Here is a 19,756-nt window from a genome sequence, read left to right on the forward strand (position 1 = left end):
GAAGCCTTGCAGTGATTCTTGAGGACACTGTCCAGTGTTTTAACATAGCTGGAGCTTTTGGCTGGCAACTCGTAAGCCACTGAGGCCTCAGGGTTTGTGGAAAAGGCTTCGGCTCGCTCACTGATTTTCTTAGCTTCACTTTCCAAGTACTCATCCAACATGTCACTGCAGAAGGCTGATAGGTTCTTTGGTAACCCTTTTGGAAAGAGGAAAAAAGGAGATCAATGTGTGAAACATCAATGGATCGAAACCAACGGGAAACTAATAAACTCTGGTGGCTTTGGTTTTATTATTCCATCAATAATTGTAACTGCTACGCTTGATTTACAGGATAATAGAGATGCAACAGGAGAAAAACGCCTCACCGACACAGTTAGCAGATGTTTCCTTGCCCTTTATGTATTTGTGTTTCCATCCTTTAATTTTTGTCACATCGCTTGTCTTTCCTGTCCTGGAGATGAAGGGTAATTCTTTATCTGTGGGGAAACAACACATACAGATTTTATTTAAAATATATAAACCTCTCAAAATATTTTTGTATCCTTTGTTTTATAATATATATATTATATATATAACGATAATTATACTCTGTTTTACCAAGAGACATGGAGTCCACATGTTCAGTTGGTTCTGTTGTTGGTGCTGGAGGTAGAGGTAGATCCACTCCCAAATACTGCAAGTCAATGGATACGTTGGAGTTGATGAAGTTCAGCTTCAAGCCCACTGAAACAAGAGAGTCAACACCAGAACATGTGCATGTCAGCTTGCTTTCAATCCATCATACATCAGGAAACATGTTTTTTTTTTTTTTAACTGACCTTTCTGAAGAACAGGATGGATGACCTGTCTGTGTCTAAGAGTTTTGAGATCCCGCAACAGAGCTGCTTGCATGCTGGCAATGATCTCTTCATCTGACTCTGGTACGAATTTCGCTGAAAATCATAGACATAGACATACAGTATATATAACATAGAGGATATATGTTTTTTGGTTGGTGGAGTAAAAATAATTTACATATATTTACCTTTTATGTTCTGTTGCTGATACACTGGGGAAGGTGGAGATACAGGTGCTGCACATTGGGCTGGTTTGCTCTTCAAATGAACTTCTAGAGCTTTCTATGAAGAAAAAAAAAGTTCATAATAATAATAAATACAAGGTCAGTCAAGAGGTTCTAAGACATATGTCAGTCCAAAAGTGACACATTTTAACTTAACCCTCTTAGAGACCTCTAAAAAAACCTGATTAAATAAACAACTGTGAAATTAGGGATTTGTAGTTGTTACCTTTGAGTTGAATGACACAAAGACATGGCCTTCAACGTCATCCAACTCTGGCTGCAAAGAAACAGTCGGGTTGTTGTTCGCTGTCGAAGAGCCAGTGGTTAAGGCTCCTCTAGAATAATGCTTGCGCACATTTAACTTCCTCTTTGTGTCTTTTCCAGGTGAAGATCTTGTTGTTGACTTTGAGGAGCTGGGAGTGACAGATGTTGCTGTAGATGTCGAGTCTGGGTGCAACTTCGATGTCGGGGCCATATCTGAGGTTTTATCCACAGATTGGTCTTCCACGAGTATGAGTTCACCAAGGGCATGCTTTCCTCTCATACATGAGACAAACAGCTCATCTTTACCACACGCTGTGGACATGAAGGGCTTCAGGACCAGCCTGGTCTGCTGGACAGGTGGACTACTGATGGAATTAGTTTTTGCACTGCAGAAATGGAAAAAAGAAACATTATAATTTTGGTCTGATTTTCTCTATGGAAATTAGGGCAGAGGAGTGAGCATTGAATAATATCAGGCTGAAAAATGGTGTCTGACAAGCTAAAAAATGTGTTATAAGAAAATGACAATGCATTTTTGCCCATGTCCTGATAGCAGGCATGATGTAATATTAACTGATAACACATTATTAAATTGGTTCATAAGTTATATATAAATGATGCAGAAGTGGAAATAACTGACCTCAGGTCAGCAGTCTCTTCGTTGCTTTTACTTTGATCTAGGACTTTAGACTCTTCTTTCTCGGTCAAATTGTCAGTCTCTCCGTTGAGAAGCTGGTTGTCCTCAGTCTTCTTAAACCCTCTTGCAAATGGGTTATATTGAATTTTAAGCTGGGTGATCCTGCTGTTCTGGTAACATGTAACAGCCATAAATTCTGTTTGTGGAAATATAAACGTCATGCTGTCAGGTCCCAAAACAATGGGCATCTCTGGCTGTCCTGTATCTCCATCTAGGACTGGTATCACATGCAGCATGGGAATGTACCGATGCATTGTGTTCAAGAGTATACGATTATCTTGAGGTTTGCAATTGTTGGTCAGTTTGAGTTTGTAAAAAGACACAGAGCCGCTCATCCAATCTGAACCTTTCAGAGATCTGTTGTGGGGAAAATAGGCCTGTATTAGACTCCTAGTCTGGTTCTCAGCTAGACCAAAGGTCTCCCACTTTTTCGTGGCCCAGTTCCAACGGTGTTTGTACGGGTCGGATGGATATATGGAGAGGAACAGACGGTAATGGTGCTCAGGCTCTAAGCCAGACAGGTGGTATCGGCAATAAGGGAACATGCGACGCCCCTGTTTAGTGAGAATCATCTCAGTTCCGCGGCTGTGAAATTGCTTCCACACACTGTTACATTCTAATGTGACAGTAACATTTTTTTGGATTACTTCAGTGGGAAAATCGTTCTCCCCATTAGGGCTGCCAAATGTGTTGAATGGCAATGTGGTCAACAATGGTGGCATGGATAAGACGTCAATAAGGCCTGTCACTGGACTTTTTGAAGAGTCTGAAGCTGATCTTCTATTTGAGGTTGCTGTTATTTGCTTTGTCGCTTCCATGGTACTTTGGGGAGTCGCAGCAGGTTTAGGTGGGCAGGCTTCAGCAGGTGAGGAGAGAGCAGAACTGCAGTCTTTACTTTCCATGGAGACAGCCTGGTTCTCAGTAAATGTTTCATCATTTAATTTACTCATGGTGGCCGAAAAAGGATGTAAAGAATCAGGAATAGTTGTCTGCTGGCAGTCTTTGGTCATGCTTCCGCTTTCATTCTCCAGTATGATGGCATCCTCCATGGAACACAGCTTGGCGTCAGCCAGTGTCCTATGACTTCATCTGATACCTAAAATTATAATAAATAAATATAATGAAATATTATAGAGTATACTACCTCCTCCTTCAACATTGGAATTTCACATTTACATTATTTATCACCACTGCTTATTCTTGATCATGTCTGTTGTTCTCTAAATGTACTTTTAATTACCTTCATTTTCCCTCCATGTGCCACGATTAGCCCTCCTAACAGCCCCACAAGTATGAACACCATATCTGAATCTAAATCTTTGCATAATCAATGTTTACAATGACATTTAAATAAAAAAAGAGTGATTTGAACAGGAAGCACATACACAAGGTAATAAACCGATTTTATATGTAATAACCAGTTATGTCACTGTCGTAAACATGTGTTTACAGCATAACCTAATGATTTACCCCAGATCAGATAAATTAAGAGGCTTTATTCATTATAAGACTATACAGAGATTGTAGAAAAAATGTATTAAAATGTAGCAATGTACATTCATCTGCTATAGCTCATTTCTTTGTGGGGATGTTTCCACTGGAACAGGCTAGATAAATGTAAAACTTGTAGAATGTAGTTAGGATACCACATACAATGTGGGACTGTTAATCAACACTGTCAGAATTTAAAACAACAACTTGGAATTGTCCAAATAAACAATATTCCATAAATATATTCACAGGCCTAGTGGGAGTTAACTGCAGCATAAGCAGTGTGATGTCTGTCAATGACAGTATAATTTGCGGAAAAGCATGACCTTAACTAAAAGGTGTAGTCAGATTATCAGGGAATTTAAATGATTAGCATAGGAATAAAAGGCAATATTAGTGAGGTGCAGCAGTTCATCATTGAAGAGGTTTATTTATTAGCTTTTTAGCATTATTGACTGTGATTGTTGGCGAACTGAAGAGCATGAGCAGGATCAAGTTCAGAGATATTTGATCTGGGTGAGCCACAGCAGTGTATTCCCATTTCATATCAACGCATAACAAATAAAATCACAACAGGGCTGTTTTTAAGAAAGATCATAGCATTTCATTAAATAAATTAGCTCATTATGGCATCAAGGATTGTTTTTTTTCTTTCATTAGAAATAGCAGGAGAATGTCAAAGACGATGACAGAAAACACTTCATTTATGATTACCTTTATATACCATGGTTATACCATGTTTATTTTAATTCCTCCACTTACACACAAATCCATTTCTTTACAGATTGTTACATCTTAAATCCCACTGTAGGTGTCTTGGCCAGGGACACATTATTATACAGACAACTGTTCTGGTTATTTATTATACATGGTGTTTATGCACATCTTGCATTGCCAGCATTACCTCTGATACAACTCAGGTAATGCCTCGTAAACTTGTGATATAATGTGATTAAGAATACACAGTTTTGATAAGATGGAAAAATGTACGCTTTCGTCTTAATCATTTCTGAAGCTGTGGTTCGAGGCTCTTGACTAACCACACTGAAGAGCAGTCTCTCTTGTCTTCTGTGGAATCTCAACTCAGTTTGAAGAAGTTGTTTAAAAACTTTCTTTCTAAGTCTTGAGGGAACAAACTTGTCAGGTCGGCTTGGGACCACAAAAATGTCCGGCCTTCGACACATTTTTAAAAAAATAAACTTTCGTCTAGTACTTGTTCATAATGGCATGGCTTGGTCTTTTAACTCAAAAGATTTAAGTTAAGATAGATGTTATATCCGAAAAAATAGCATTTGTAAATATTTAATTTAATGACAATGGCAAAACATCTTATTGTGTTGCTCAAATTGACAAAACTGCATTTCAGGACAAATACATCTAGAGACAACCATCAATCTCCACGGCTAAATAGTTGCTGCGACCAGTGATGGCAATATAATACATTATGTCCCAGTTTGAAATATAAATCAATTTAGTTTAAGTTTTCCTCCTGAGCTAAGGTATGCTAAAATACCAAACGTCATAACAGCAACTCTACATCCTTTGACTTTAATTACTGCCACCTACTGGATGTATTTTAAATACGTATGTTACTTTTTCTAACTCAAAATTTTACAAGCACGTGAAAAAAAAAACTAAAAAAAAAAAAAAAAAATAGACGGAGATTTACATACCGGCAGATAAACACGGCATCTTATACTTGTCAGGGATTGATTATTGCTAGTACCTTCCAGCGTGATAAGTATCTATTGTATATAAGAAAAAATGGTAATAATCGTGGTCTTTTTCAAAATACACAATCAAGAGCCAAACACGAAATATATAATGGTATGGTACTGAGTTAAAACATTGTTCTGTCCTCAGTGACTGTCTGAAGGAGACAGTGGACTTTGTCTTCGTGAAGGTGGAGTGACTGACCAATCGCCTGCCCGATAGCCCTCAGCTGCAGGGGACATGGCTGATAAACACAGAGAGGCCTGTTTTCAAACTACAGACGAAGCCACTGACACGCTTACATTCCACACATCACCTAATCTCGCCCGTTTCTCCCCACAGGACAAACCCGGTAGCGAAGACCTGCCTTCAACTGCCCGGCCGTTTATTCCCTAAAACCACCAAGTCACACACGCACACACGCAGATGCTGTGATCTATAGATGACCACTGTCCCACCGAGCGTTTAAACCAAACATCGCCGACGTGTTTGTAAATATTTTTCTTTTCTAAAACTGAGATCCACGCTGACGACTTCGACTGTTTGTCAACAACAGGCTTCGCTTCACACTCACACGCCGCGCAGAGCAGGAAGGGCCGAGCTTTCCTCTCTGATCCACTCACCAAGTTGGGAAAGTTGCAGGTTTCTCCCACCCCTCAGCTTCCACGAGCACAGGAAACCCTCGTGGACCGCAGACCGACATATACACGGTGAAACTCCAACTGTTGCACGCAGCTGTCGTCGGGGAAATGTCTCCGACGAGTCCCTCGAACGTGAAGACAAAGTGGCAAATGGAGGCCGACGGCCACGCCAGTGTGCTCCTATCGACCGACCCACGCGTGCACGCGCAGGAGTCAGTGATTGTGCACGAGCATCTCACCCCCCACTTAAAAGGCGCGAGACTCCCGGACGGCCAGCGCGAGGCAGCCGGAACTCGTGCATCTCAGGGTTTGTTTTTTTTTCCAACTTAAATATTTTATTCTCGTGTTGTCACCTCGAGCGCTGTTTTCGCACCGACGACCCATCCCCCCAAAGTTTGCGTGAAATGGTAAATCATATGTTGTATAATTTCTGCAGTTTTCTCCTCAATCTTACCTTTATTTCGGACGTCTTTTCAATCACATGTTAATTCTCAAACTCACTTTCACACAGACAAAAAAGTCACACTGCTCTCTGCACCTCTCGATCTCTCACACACAAAAACATGCACGCTCTCACACACAAACATCCGTGCTCTGACGTCACACATCCACCATGGCGTTCCAGCTCCAGTAGCCAATGCGCAGGCTCTAAGTGAACAATTTTAACGACAACGGTTGTCGTTTTTTGTTTGTTTGTTTTTTGTTTATTTCAACCAAAACACGGTCATCTCAAAATAAGCACGTTTGTATAATATAACACGCAGTGCATTTTAGAAAAGGAAAGAGAAAACAAATGGTAATTTGGGGTTGTGTGTAATATAGAATCACATTACAAATGTGGCTCTTAACTGTGACCTCTTTAGTTTCGGTGTTTAAAGACTGAGAATAGGAATTCACCTCCGCCCAACGAAACAAAAAGTTGTTTTGTAAAATGTGCAATATTAGTAGAAAAGTTCTTTTTGAATGCTCTCTGACGACCCTTTTATGAACTTTACAGGTGAATTAATAACATTTTTCTTCCCTTTAACCTTTTCTGTGTTAATTTTTGAAAACCTGTTAAATTTAAATACTTTGATTTTTTAAACTTAATTTATATTAAGTATTGTCTAGATTTATCAGATTTTACTCATTTTAGAGACCTGTTTCTTCTGTTACGACTCTCTCTCTCATTCTCTCTCTCTCTCTATACAGTATATATACATATAATTTATACTGTGTTACATGTTTGTTGTCTAACCTGTAATATTTCGGGTTTCATAATGTCTCCCTAGATTCATAAACAACTAAATAACTTGTTCTTCGCCTCATTAACAATTAAACAAATGATCGCACTCGTATTAAATTTGTTGAACTATTACTTGATCGATCGATTATTCGTCCTCACACTCTTCGGGGTAAACTGACAAACGCAACCTCACACGCACTCGCAGTCACACGGCTCTCTGCCCTTCCTACACACGTTCTCTGCGCCCGCTGTGACGTAACACCCGCTGCATGGCGGTTTAGCTCATGTGGTAAAATGCGCAATCTCTGTGCGATGAATGAGTCCTTAAAAAAATCTATAACGTGCGACACGTGATGACAAAATCAAGCAAACGACGTGATTATTTTCAAATAACCTGTTCCAACCTAGATGCCACCAGTCACCAAATAAAAACAGTCACAATCCCGTTCACATACAAACATGGCGCAAAACTTCTCTTTGTTCCTCTGCAAAGAATGACACCGTCAGATTCCTCCCACTTCCCCCGAATGTCGATGACAAACTTTTTTTATACCAATACAAGCTCTTTCAATTACAAAATAATAATAACACACTCATAATGTTTTTTTTTTGTAATAGTACCTGCTTTGTAAAACGAGTTTCAAACAATTATTAAAAATGTTTCCAAAAAACTTTAAAGACCAAGACAATCTTAAGGTACAATTTGATTAAAAAATATCTTAAAATGTTTGGGTTTGACATAAATCACAGACAGACACATACTTGTTGTAATAGCACGTTTTCTAGTCAGTGTAAACAACAGAAAACTCTGACATCTCAATTAATGTTTAAAAAAATAAAATTATATACAGATAGATACAATCTATCTTTCTAATTCTAATTTGAATTATATCTGTCAAACTTATTCTGCTTTGCTATGCATTGTAAATTTAAACTCAGTACAATATTATCTGTATATCTATTTCACCATTTTTCCCTAGTATGTTGGTTTTTAATATGGAAATATTTTATTTAATCTTCTTTTTTTGTTTGTTTAATGAATTAGGTCAATACAAACAAAGTCGACTTGACTTTGTAATTATAATGGCATTATGGGTATAACAATAAATATTTCTTCAGTACTTCTTCCTCTTGGGTTACAGCTAATACAACTTTAACTTAAGACTGTCAAATCAAGACATTGGCTGCAGCTAGTAAGAGCTGCCATTAAATTCAATGTATACTTAGGTTTAAAAAATTACAGTTTATGTATGTTTATTTATAATTAAATATTAAACTTCTTCACTACATGTGGGCTCAGAAAAACAAAACAGCAAATTTTTTGAAAGCTTTAATCATCTTTAAGGAATACTTATGTCTGTAATTAATAACATTATATGTAATTAATGACATAATAAATTGATTTAAATACATCAATAAATTGATAAAGGAAATCTTCTGTATTAAGGTCAATGTAACTTTTAATTTATGGATTCCAGTGAACAGCATCTTTGTTATATAACATATCAAATATACTTCATACATCTGTTTTACATGACAAGTGGCAGACCTTAGATATTATTCCATAGATACATGTGAAACATGTACCAGTATTTCAATTTTTATGTAAAAAATATCAAATATCAAATATTTAATAATCAAATATCAAACATTTTAAGACTCAACTGTTATTTTATGCTGTTAGACCATTTCAATATACCATACAGCAAATCCAAACATACAGTGTTGTTGCAGTGGTTTTAACATGATGTATTGAAATCAAAGCCATGAAAACATCCTGCTACAACTCAAAACTAATTAAAATAATCATCCTTATCTTAACCATCTTTCCTTTCTTCTGATGTACAGTAGCAGACTGACATCCTGTGAAGCTCAGTTCGCTGGATGCCAATGACTCAGCACATCAGTGTTGAATGAATAGCACATCTGCTCCGAAGAGGATGGCACAGTTGGGTCTGAGACTGAGAGGAGCAGAATTTCTCTTCATACTCTTCAGACTTTGCAGTGCAGTAAGAAGTTAAGATCCAATAAAAACTAAGATGTTCTGAGTTTGTGGTTGTCAGACCGAAGCAAGGAGTTTTTACAACTGGCGTGGTTTAATTTACATTACACTTATTAAACCACATTGACCTCACTTGTCCCTCTCTTTCCAAAGTTGTTGACAACATTGTTTTTCAAGCTCACAAAGTCTTTTAATGTTTCATACAGCCACTGCAGTTCAATTGCTGAATAACAACAAGATAATCTAAATTGCTTTTCATTGTTGAAGCCTAGTCTCTAAATTCCTGCTATTCTTGTTCATTAAAGCTTTTTTCTCTGCCCATTCGTAGAAAGCCCAACATTATTTCTTGATAAAGTTTCTGATTGAGAAAAGGTTATTTCCTATTCCGTACACATATGGACTAATGGATGTGTAGAATATAGAGATAAAGAACTCAATTTCAGCCCAAAATGGAAAGTCAGCAGGACTAAAAGTAAGCTGGAAGATCAGGTATAGAGTCCAGTCTATCTGGAACAACCCCGTAGCAGCCAGTACAGCTATCACACTTCTCTGAAGCCCTGGTCCTTTACCCTTCTTACTGGACGGGACAGAGCCACTCCCGTTTGCCACTATACTCCTATCCTCCTCTGTTTCAGCACCACTCTGAGGATGAGACAGCCGGTGAGTGTGACGATGATTAGAGGCAGCAGGTTGCATATCATGATGAATCCATATTTGAACGAGCGGTTAAGAGTGGGACAATCATTTCTACTGCATCGAAAGAAGTCTGGCGGGCAGTTACTGCTGTTTGCGGCTGTGTCCCCAGGTCCATCCAGGTTAATGAGGAAAACAGGGAGACTGAAGAGAATGGAGAGAACCACACAAATGCCACTCACCATCCAGGCAGACCTGATACTGTCCAAGCAGATTGGGAGACTGACCCTTTTACTGGCATCTCTCAGCTTCTGGTAGCGGAAGATGCTGATCAGGACAGTGAAAAAGATGCTGCACACTTCCCCAAAAAGAGTCAGGAACTTGAGTGCACGACACGACCAAGAGCCTGTTGCTGAGAAAACAGCGTCGAGAATAACAATGTCGTAGATGTTCATGATGACAATTTCCTCCAAGTTTGCACTTGCCAATCCAATCAGGAAAAACTCAAAGGACTTCACCCGTGAGAACTTGGTCTGAATGATGGACATGATGAGGATTACATTACCTACAAGTCCAATGCAAGAAATAAAGATCCTCGAGGCCACGATTTCAACTGTTGAATTCCTCATTGTTGTAAGTTGGCCAGATGGCACTAAACAGTCGATAGTTGTCTGAGGTCAGGGGGTTGTGATTTGTCTGTTAAGTTCTCAAAGATGACAGGAGAGTGGATTGGGTGATAGACTGAGCTCATTATAGACAGAGGAAAAATGAGTGTGAGTCATTTCACTTTTACCTTTGAGCTTTTCAGAGCCTCATCTTGAGACCAGCGCTGTGTCTGACTTAAAGGAACAACATGTTTTTCCACTGGCTGACATAACTGAGTGCAATATTCCTGTGAGAGGTGAGACACCTTTGAATGCTCGTTCGCCACCTCATTTATTCCCATTTTGTGGTTTAAGCAGCATGACCAAAATTTCACTCCTTCCTTTTCTTTCACAGGTCAACCTATTAATCTTTCAGAAGCTGTGCATATTATTGCAAAAGTAATAACTGTGCACGTGTGTGTGTCTATACTGCATTTTCATATATCTAATGTAACACCTCTCTCTTCTGTTCATATGGCAATTTTGTTCAGACAATTCTGACTATAAGAGTTAAATAAACTGTAAAATATTATAAACCTGGTCGATTCAGAAGAATGAGATCTTCTGGGTTTTGCCTTATATCAGTGACATAGTGGATGGGGTAATAACAGTGTACAGAGACTATACACTAATGGACAGATGCCCACTGGCCTTGCCGTTGACAAAAAGCAGTTCATGTTCCAACTTGTCCAACTTATTTCCTCTGTCCCTCTGTCTAGTTAGCAGTTGTTCCCTTTAGCCTTCCTTTACCCTGATTCAGCTTAATTGTGAATCCCACAGTGTTTTCATGTGTGTGTACATTGGTAATTAAGGATGAGCTCTACACTGGCTGCAAAACTGGAGTGCTGGATAACTAATCTAGTTAGCATGTTCTTGGTTTGTGCTAACAGTTCAAACCATTACTGATTATCATCACCTCATGGTGTCTTCAACCCAGAAGACGGTGTCTGTGGTTTATCTGTTCATTCTGTTTGTTTATATAAAATAGCCAGTTCATAGTAAAGTTATTTTTGCCCTGATGACATTTCCATACAGTGAAGATGTAACTACAGAAAAGAAAAAAAAAACTGCTGCTGAGCTTTTATTGAGTCCTATGGTTTAATGGACCTTTTTAATCTGTATTTAGAAGCGTGTGCTCAAATATTGATTCCCTTGTGTCTTCACTCCACATTGTATTCGTCCTATCTCAACAGACAGAGAAGTGTAAAAGTGCAGAAACCGCTTTGAGGAGGAGCTGAGCGAATTTGCATGCGACGCAGACTGTGTGAGAGAGAGCACAGGGTTGAGAGACAGCTTTGCACAGTCTGAACCTGAAGTGTAGAATTAATGCTCTAAAAAATATGCCATGGAATGGAGACACTTCAAGGTTTGTCTACTGTGACAAAGTGATTTCTGCTCTCTATTAAAATGTCTGTGGTACTTTCTTTTTAAAGGAATTATCTCAAATGGAGAGTTAAACTTGATCTAGCGAGGTCTTATTTGCACATGACCTTGATAGTAAAGTAAACACTTTTCTAAAAATATGTGGCTTAAAACATCCAGCTACAGTGCTGCACAGTCAATGTGAATCAAGTACTTTACTATGATACTGCAAAATATTATTTCTAAAGTGGTTTAATTTGGTTTAAGAATTTTATGAATAAATGAAATGACCCAGAGCATTAGTGCATCAGTAAAAAGTCAAGCACACCAAAACAACATTATCTACAAATGGTATTAGTGAAGTATAAAATTATAATTAAATTTACAGGTCTACAGCAGATATGTACTTTAAATGACTTAGCTAGAGGCCAGCATGGGAGGCCAAACTGTTCTACTGTGGCTGCAGTTTTTTTTCTTCCAACCAAGTAGCAACCTGACTCAATACATTTAATCAACTGGTCTCCAGACAGCTGATTGGTCAAACTGTGTGCTCTTGGTGCATTGGAACAAAAACCTGCAGGTGATTAACTTCAAAATGCATTGTTATACAAAAGAAACACACTAATGGTAATTAATGATATTTAATGGCTCTGTTGTCTCTACACATAGCAATATTGTACAAACACGGTGTACCTGATAAGCATGTTGTTTGAAAACTAGAAACTTAAGGGGATTTCCACAGGTTACGTTAGGTTATGTGTTCATGTAGCAAATATTCCACAGATTTTGTCCACAGATTCTGAAGCTCTTGATAAAGAGGAAGATTCAGTTTTATTAATAATTATTATAATTACTATGAAAATGTTTTTCTCATTAACACTTTTTTTCTTGTAGCTCACAGCACTTTCTTGTAATATTATGAGTCTATTCTTATTAATTTCCGACTTATCATTCTTATTTACTAACTCGGTACTACTGTGTCTCACCACCATGTCCAGCCCAGAGCGCCTCAGCGCATCCCTCCTCTGACAAAGTTAACGGGGTGGATCCAACGAGGTAGTTACGCGTGGATACGCCTTTAAAAGGCGCACCATGTTGCCATCACATGCCTCAGCGCAGAAGTAGGATGAGGATGTTGTCGCTGTGCAAAACGTGTTGGTTCCTCGCATTTGGACCCTCGCACGAACAGCGATATTTCCTTGTCCTGTATGTTTGTGGACTCGTGGTGTGAGGAGGAAGAAGGGGTGAGGAGGGTGCGAGGGAGAGAGGCGGGGGGGGTGGGGGGGCAGGCCCTGGCGTCTGTCACTGCTGTTGTTGCTGCTAGTTGTTGTTCAGTAGCAGCGCAGACTGTGACTGGTGCGCAAACTGAAAGCTGCCGTCTGTGTTGGTGCCAAGTGACGGATATAAGCGACGTGTGTGCGAGAGAGTGGGAGATACTCCTGCAGCAGCACTTCAGCTCCGCGGCAGAGTGGATGAACTAGGAGGGAATTGTAATTTAATTTCCAAAAACAGTCCCAACAGACGCTGCTGGTGTGGAAAAAGAGTGTTGCGAGAGAGGAGTTGTTTGCTCCGTCTCCTCTCGCTCACTCGGAAGGCTTTTTTTTCTTCTAAATTTCAGTTGGTTTCTCTCGTGTGAAAACCTCAGTGGCGTTTGGTGTTTGTTTTCTTCAACCGTTTTCAGAGAATCAAGGTGGCCCGGACTGGAGCGGCGGAGGAGGTACAGTAGGAGAGGCAGCAGACAGACCGAGAGCTTCGGTAAGTAGCTGCTGGTGCCGCCGCCGCCTCCGCTCCACGCACATTATCTCCTCTCATTGAGCTTTCTGTTCATCTGCTTCGTGGCCATGCTTTTCTCTCCACTTTCCTCACAGTGCTTTTTGGTCTAAAGTAATGTGTGGAGGACGCTGCAGGGGCTAAGATAATGGTCCTGGTGATGAAGGAGATTCTCAGGGAGTGGTACTGACTGATCGACTGGTCGTACAATGTGCGTGTGTGTGTGTGAAAGGGAGAGATCATAGACTCCCCAATATCCTCCTTTGCCTGCCACCAGAGTACCTGCTAAAGCAATAATAGACTGGGATTAGGTCAATGACCCCGTCTCCTGTGAGTCCACTCACATTGCGACACATCTGGATGGATGTGCTGTGTGTTCACCTGGATATTTGTTCCACTGTGTAACATTTAAGCCCAGGAACCATGTTTGTGGTCCTTCACTGAGGATGTGAAGATATTCTCTCATTCAAGATCCAGAAAACTTTATTGACAGTCAAGGCTTGGTTGTAGGTTTCAAGTTGAGCCTCATTCACTTTGGTCAGATGTTGCTACTACTACTACTACTACTCTTTCCTTTTTAAATCATCAGCAAACATTTTCCTGACAACTCACTGGTCCCTATACAGTAATTATCTTAAACAACAGTCTATTGTTTTTAAAAAAAATAATATTTTCCTATTGCGGGACAAAAATAAAGAATACCAATCACACAACATTATCTTTATTTTTTCTAAAAAAAAACCCAACTAAGTCCTGTCACGTTCTTAAATAAACTCTTTTAGTTTGACTGTGTCTGCTCTCCGTTCTTGTCTAAATAGCAGTGTAAAACACAACAGGTTTCTAATCAGCTCCAAATGGCTATAATTAAGATAATGACCGTTTATTGTTCCCATTTATCACCACCAGATAATTCTTGGTTCTGTCAAAAATTCCATCAATCTAAGAGAAGCACCTTAAAATGATTTGCTTGGTGTTGAATTTTGGGGGAGGGAAGTGAAGACGTGAAAGAGACAGAACAGTGTCAATTAATACACTGTCTCTGCTGCCGTGGGTTCTTCCTCCTGGGACTACAGTACAACCTCTGGTGGTTAATCACTGTTACTTAGTGGTTGACATGGAACAGGTAAACACTTAAAAAAGTCGCTTAACTTGAACCTTTTTTAGATGCAAAGCCTGGCTTTCATCAGCTCTTATTTAAGAATTCATTGTTTTTGAGCCATTATATTCTAAGTTACATATAGTATCAAGAAAAGTATATGTAATTACATCATAATTATGGCACTTGATTAGTAGTCATTAATGTGTACTTAAAACATAACATCTTGTTGTTACACCTTATAGTCATTGTTTTGGAGGTCATCTCAGCTGACCCTGTGAAGATAAGTAATCCTCACGGACACCACGACTTGCTCTGAATAGAAGAGAACATCCTGTTCTGCAGAGTCACAATAGCATAATAGGAATTGTGGTTTTATATAAAGCTATTAAATATGTAAACATATAAGTGTGATGTACTGAACACGGAGAAATTTCAGAGTTTGTGTCTGATTTATTTTCTCCTGCAAATGTCCAGAATCTGTGACGTGTGGTTGTGGGGGAGTGGAATAGACTAATAGCTGCTCAGGTGAATAAAGAGGATTCAGTCTGAGGTCAGAAGGCAATGAGCTCATTACATGACATCACTAAAAATCCTCTGGAGATTTGGGGCTGGGGCTCCAGGTATGGTTCTGTGTCAGAAGAAAAGTAGCTATAATTAAAAAAAAGAAGCATTTGTGCTTTCTCAGAAACAAGTGCAAATAAAACTTTCAAAAACGGCCTGAATACCTTTATATGAAATCAGTGTAAATATCGCAGTGCTTTGTCCTCAGTATTCTGTAAAGGTCACGGTCGTTTAGGCATTACACAAGAAATGTCTATGTGAGAGATAACAGTTTGCTGTTGCACAGATCTTTCATTCAACTGAATGGCAAAAACTGAAGTGAAGTGAACTGAACTGAACTGAAGGATGAGTACTTCATTTGTTATTTCTACCAAGGTAATAGACCTTTGTGTAATCAGAATTTCAGTAAAAGCCCACACAGACCACATTCACCAAAGGTTTGAAAACATTTGTGATCGAGCTGCAATGTGATGAAACAAGATTAAAAAAGCAGATTCTACACAGCACTATTGTGCAATAAAAAATAAGGACATTTGTGATTAAATACTATTATACTAATATATCTATTAATAAATATTATTATTATTATTATCACTATTATTATTATTATTATTATTATTATTATTATTATTATTATTATTATTATTATTATAGTGCTTGCTGGTACTCATAGTAATAAATGATTACCTGTGCATTGCTGCCAGTATCAAAGCCCTCAAACAATTACAACTTTTTTAATAATCTCTTGGCAGCTGTGGATTAATTATTTTGTATCCTGGCACTAAATGAAAATGTCAGTTATAACAGTCAGTCAATCCCTATACAAATAATTCCCAGTGTTCAGCTGTAGTGGACACCTGGTACCTAGAGGCAGCCATTCAGGTGTCCACAGCAGTGTTCTAAAAATAGTCAGTGTGGAGCTCATTCTGAAAATAGCCTTAAATGCTCATGTTTGAATACTCACCTGCAGACCTTTACAACGCACTTATTAACATTTCCAAATCATCGACTCATTTTGTTTCTACTACTTTCATTTACAATGAGATGTTTTAGATTGAAATCATATTATTTTTATGACTTTAGGCCTACTCTTTTATTTACTTTTATTTAAGAAACATGTTATTTTTGTCCCCTCAGCTAATGTTTGATTTGATACTGTTAAAGTTAGGAGCAGATGCTAATTATATACAGTCTGTGTCCAACATACACAGATGATATTTCACAAAGTTAAACCTGTCTCTACAATGAAAGAGCAAACATGAGGTTGGTATTTCCTTCCATTCACACATTTTATTCATACATCAGTTCAACGTGTTAAAGGTCAATAACCGCAAACTAACGTAGGTGTTTTCATACTTTATAAATACCATACTTTAAATAATTCCAGCCTTATCTGGTATTGTTAAGGTATCGTGTTTATATTGTGTATATTTAGCAATAGATTTCCTTTGACTTATTTTGTAAACAAAAATACGTAAATCAAAGAAAGTTCAAGTCAAAGGTGGTTTAATCTGCAACTGATCTGATTTTAATGAACATTATATAACGGTCATCCTATACATACAGGAAACACATGTGACATGTGAAAAAGTACTACATGTACATGTTTTTAATTTTCTACTGCTCCCCATGATCCCATTTTAACGACCTCTACATTAACGGTCTTTAAAATCTTTAATGTTGGTTTTCTTGCATTTTTCTTCTATTAACTGATTAAAAATAAGCTTCATTAATGTGAAGTATGCAGGAATTAAGTGTAAGTGTTGCTAAACACAGAGCGTTTTCTTCTCCTGCATGGAAACTACAGTAAAGATGTAGCTTTGGAACCCTAAAGCTTTAAAAAGAAACATCAGGAGAGTCTGGTATTTGTTCATTCTATTAAAGAAATTCACTTTGACAGACATGTCCTAGGTTAGTGGTTAGTCACAGCGGGACAGACCTATTATCTCCAATTGTATTTCCATGTTTGATTGCAACATGAAAAGGTCTATATATACTATAGTGAGTTAATGAGGATAACGTTTGGATTTGTGAAAGACAATGAAAGAGTTTGTATCTGAGAGAAGGTTCATCCGTGTATCATTAGAAAAAAATGATTTGGACAGGTGTGCTGTGCATTGTTTCTACAGTAATTCTGAACATTTTCTATCTTAACGACACTGAAGGCTTGGATGCTGGCCAGGTTTAGGGATGGATGATGCATAACCTCTTGCTAGTATCATTTCTAAAGTTGTCACATTTTTAATTTGAAATCTTAAATTTAAAAAGCAGCTATTAACTGCACAGTAAGTAGCCAAGTATGATCTATTTAAGTGTGGTAGAGAAGACATCTTATGGAATATCTGAATACATTAGACCATTGCATGTTGTCAGAGGGCAGGGCTTGTAAGATTGGATTACTGGTTCAAATCCCAGCCAGCACCACAATTCCCACTGAAAGTGTAGCCCTCTGCTCTCATTCACGGCTGGGTTACGTGCAGAGAAAATCCATCTGTAGAAGATGTTGGTGATGAAACGTGATCAGATGCATCTTCTTTGTTGATGATTTAGTGAAACAAATCGTAAAGTAGGTATTTTAGACTTTTTGTTTTGGGTGTAAGGATACCTTTCTGCTACAGTTTCATGTTAAGGTCTTTTTTTCCTCCGTATCTCTGGACAGTTTTATCCCACAGCTGTGAATCTCACACTGTCATAAATGAACTTCTGTTTCGTTTTTATTCTGCCAAGTGTCATTTTTCAGAGGTGTCACCAGTTTATCCCACAGTGTAAATGAAAAAGCTGCCAGGCCAATCTTGACTCACAAGTTTATTGCAGTTGAACATTAATCTTTCGGAGCCTCTACAGCCGACTGGAGCGCACCGTCAACACTCTGGGCCCATTCTGTTATGTTTTCTGTCTCTGTCCAGTGGAACACACCCTGAGTCACTTTATCATCATAAATGCCACAAAACCTAATATAAACATATTTAATGACTGACTACTGCCCTCTCATTAAAGCAGTAATAATTATCACTGAGCTATAACTGCACAGGCAATCAGCTATGAATTGGCCCTGCATTTTTGACAGCATGCAGGCTTAAAACCTTAAGTACTAAAAGACATATTTGCATGTCCTATGTGTGTGGAATCTTTTTAATAATAATAATAATTAATAATAATGAATTAATTTAATGAAATCTTTACAAGTTTAGGCAAGCCAACATCTCATTAGTGGAATTTATTTTTTTAATTCTAATTTTATGATTTTGGATTCATTTTGACAAAAATAAAAAGACTGTGGTGTAATGTGGTGTTACTGAAGGCAGCCAAGCTTACAGTCTTAAGTAGACTTCATGCTGTATTATGGTTAAGGCAATTAAAGTATGAATTGTAAAGAACAGGATTACATCGCCTTTGCTTAAAAGTTGAGTTTTTTTTCTGTGTCTGTGCGAGAAGAGATTCATTTTGCTGTGTTTACTTCTTAAGAACACACCAAACTACATCAGCTCAAAAAGGTCAGCGACAACAAAGTCACAACATTTACTCAAGGATTCGAATGGTATGTTTATATTTACAGAGCATACGTTTCACCATATGGTTTGTTCAGATTTAATAACATTGACATTGAAGAGTGTATCACTGGTGAATGACTAGTTTAATGAGAAGTGTATGCTTAACCCTTTACATATTAACACCTTTTATTTCACGCACTGAGCAGTGTCTTGTTAGTTTTACCGTGTGACCTTGTGAATAACACAGAATCTCAATATGTGTGACATTGTTCTCTCGTAGAGCTTTATGTTTAATTTCTTCATTAACCCCAGGATGCCCTTTTCACTGTAGAAGCCCTGCTCTGAATGTCAAATTCATTTTAAATCCTCTGTCATGCTGTGGGTCCACCATGGCTCTGATAGACCAAAGTGAGATTTCATTTGTCTTATCTGTCTAAAAGAAAACATCTCACTCTCATACTTATTCACTTATACTAATCATTTAATCATGTCATAGACTCTCTACCAGGTTGTGTCAATAAAAAAAGTCTGTATTTTCAGATCACTAAATTCTTATTAATCTGTATCTTTCCTTGTGGCAGTCACTTTCATAAGTTGTAGTTGCGTGATTGTTGCCTGAAGGCTCTGCCATATGCCGTGTCAGCTGATTTTAAAAGTACACTCGAAACAGCTGCTGACATCGAAGCCCAATTTGTTGCAGTTAGTGTTGTAATTTCACTGAATGGGAAAAGTAAGACTCTGAATTTTGAATTATTTCCAATGAAAGCAGTAAGCATTAACCCTTGAGCAGTCAGCCTCTTCTGCAGGACACTTTCACAAGCCTTAGAGGAGTCTCAAAAAAAAAAAGAAAAAAAAAAAGATGTGCTTTCTCCCTGAAGGAAAAGTAATATTTTAGAATGATTATAATTCATTTCATTTTATTGCAGTCCAAAAGTGTCTATTCAAACAGTAATCACTGTTCTTCCCGCTCTCACTCACGAGGTTCTCTTCAATAAAAATACAGATTCACGGCTATCAAGTCATATGCATTGCAGTAAACTTTTACAAGACTTTGCACGAACTTCACCCTGTGGAGTGCACCGTTGTTTTTCTTCTTTTTTTTT

The 19,756-nt window shown here is 38.2% G+C and overlaps 2 protein-coding genes across 2 annotated transcripts in view; both read right to left on the reverse strand.

Moving 5' to 3' along the window:
• LOC103381028 (MAX gene-associated protein-like) overlaps positions 1 to 7,041 on the reverse strand; it is a 7,421-nt gene extending 380 nt beyond the window's left edge. The window contains exons 1-8 of the mRNA XM_025057052.1: positions 6,321 to 7,041; positions 1,965 to 3,117; positions 1,287 to 1,710; positions 1,025 to 1,118; positions 819 to 932; positions 598 to 723; positions 366 to 476; positions 6 to 196 (exon numbers count right to left, since the gene is read on the reverse strand). Of these exons, the coding sequence (XP_024912820.1) occupies positions 6 to 196; positions 366 to 476; positions 598 to 723; positions 819 to 932; positions 1,025 to 1,118; positions 1,287 to 1,710; positions 1,965 to 3,070 (2,166 nt within the window). The 5' untranslated portion in view covers positions 3,071 to 3,117; positions 6,321 to 7,041. The remainder of the gene's footprint in view (positions 1 to 5; positions 197 to 365; positions 477 to 597; positions 724 to 818; positions 933 to 1,024; positions 1,119 to 1,286; positions 1,711 to 1,964; positions 3,118 to 6,320) is intronic.
• A 1,905-nt stretch (positions 7,042 to 8,946) lies between these two features.
• ora6 (olfactory receptor class A related 6) lies at positions 8,947 to 10,917 on the reverse strand. The gene is given in 2 exon segments (XM_025057022.1): positions 8,947 to 9,710; positions 9,713 to 10,917. Coding segments are annotated over 2 exon segments (921 nt in total). The 5' UTR covers positions 10,356 to 10,917; the 3' UTR covers positions 8,947 to 9,432.
• Between the last annotated feature and the right edge of the window lie 8,839 nt (positions 10,918 to 19,756).

Source organism: Cynoglossus semilaevis, chromosome 7, assembly GCF_000523025.1.
Source record: "Cynoglossus semilaevis isolate Cse_v1.0 chromosome 7, Cse_v1.0, whole genome shotgun sequence".
NCBI classification, from domain to species: domain Eukaryota; kingdom Metazoa; phylum Chordata; class Actinopteri; order Pleuronectiformes; family Cynoglossidae; genus Cynoglossus; species Cynoglossus semilaevis.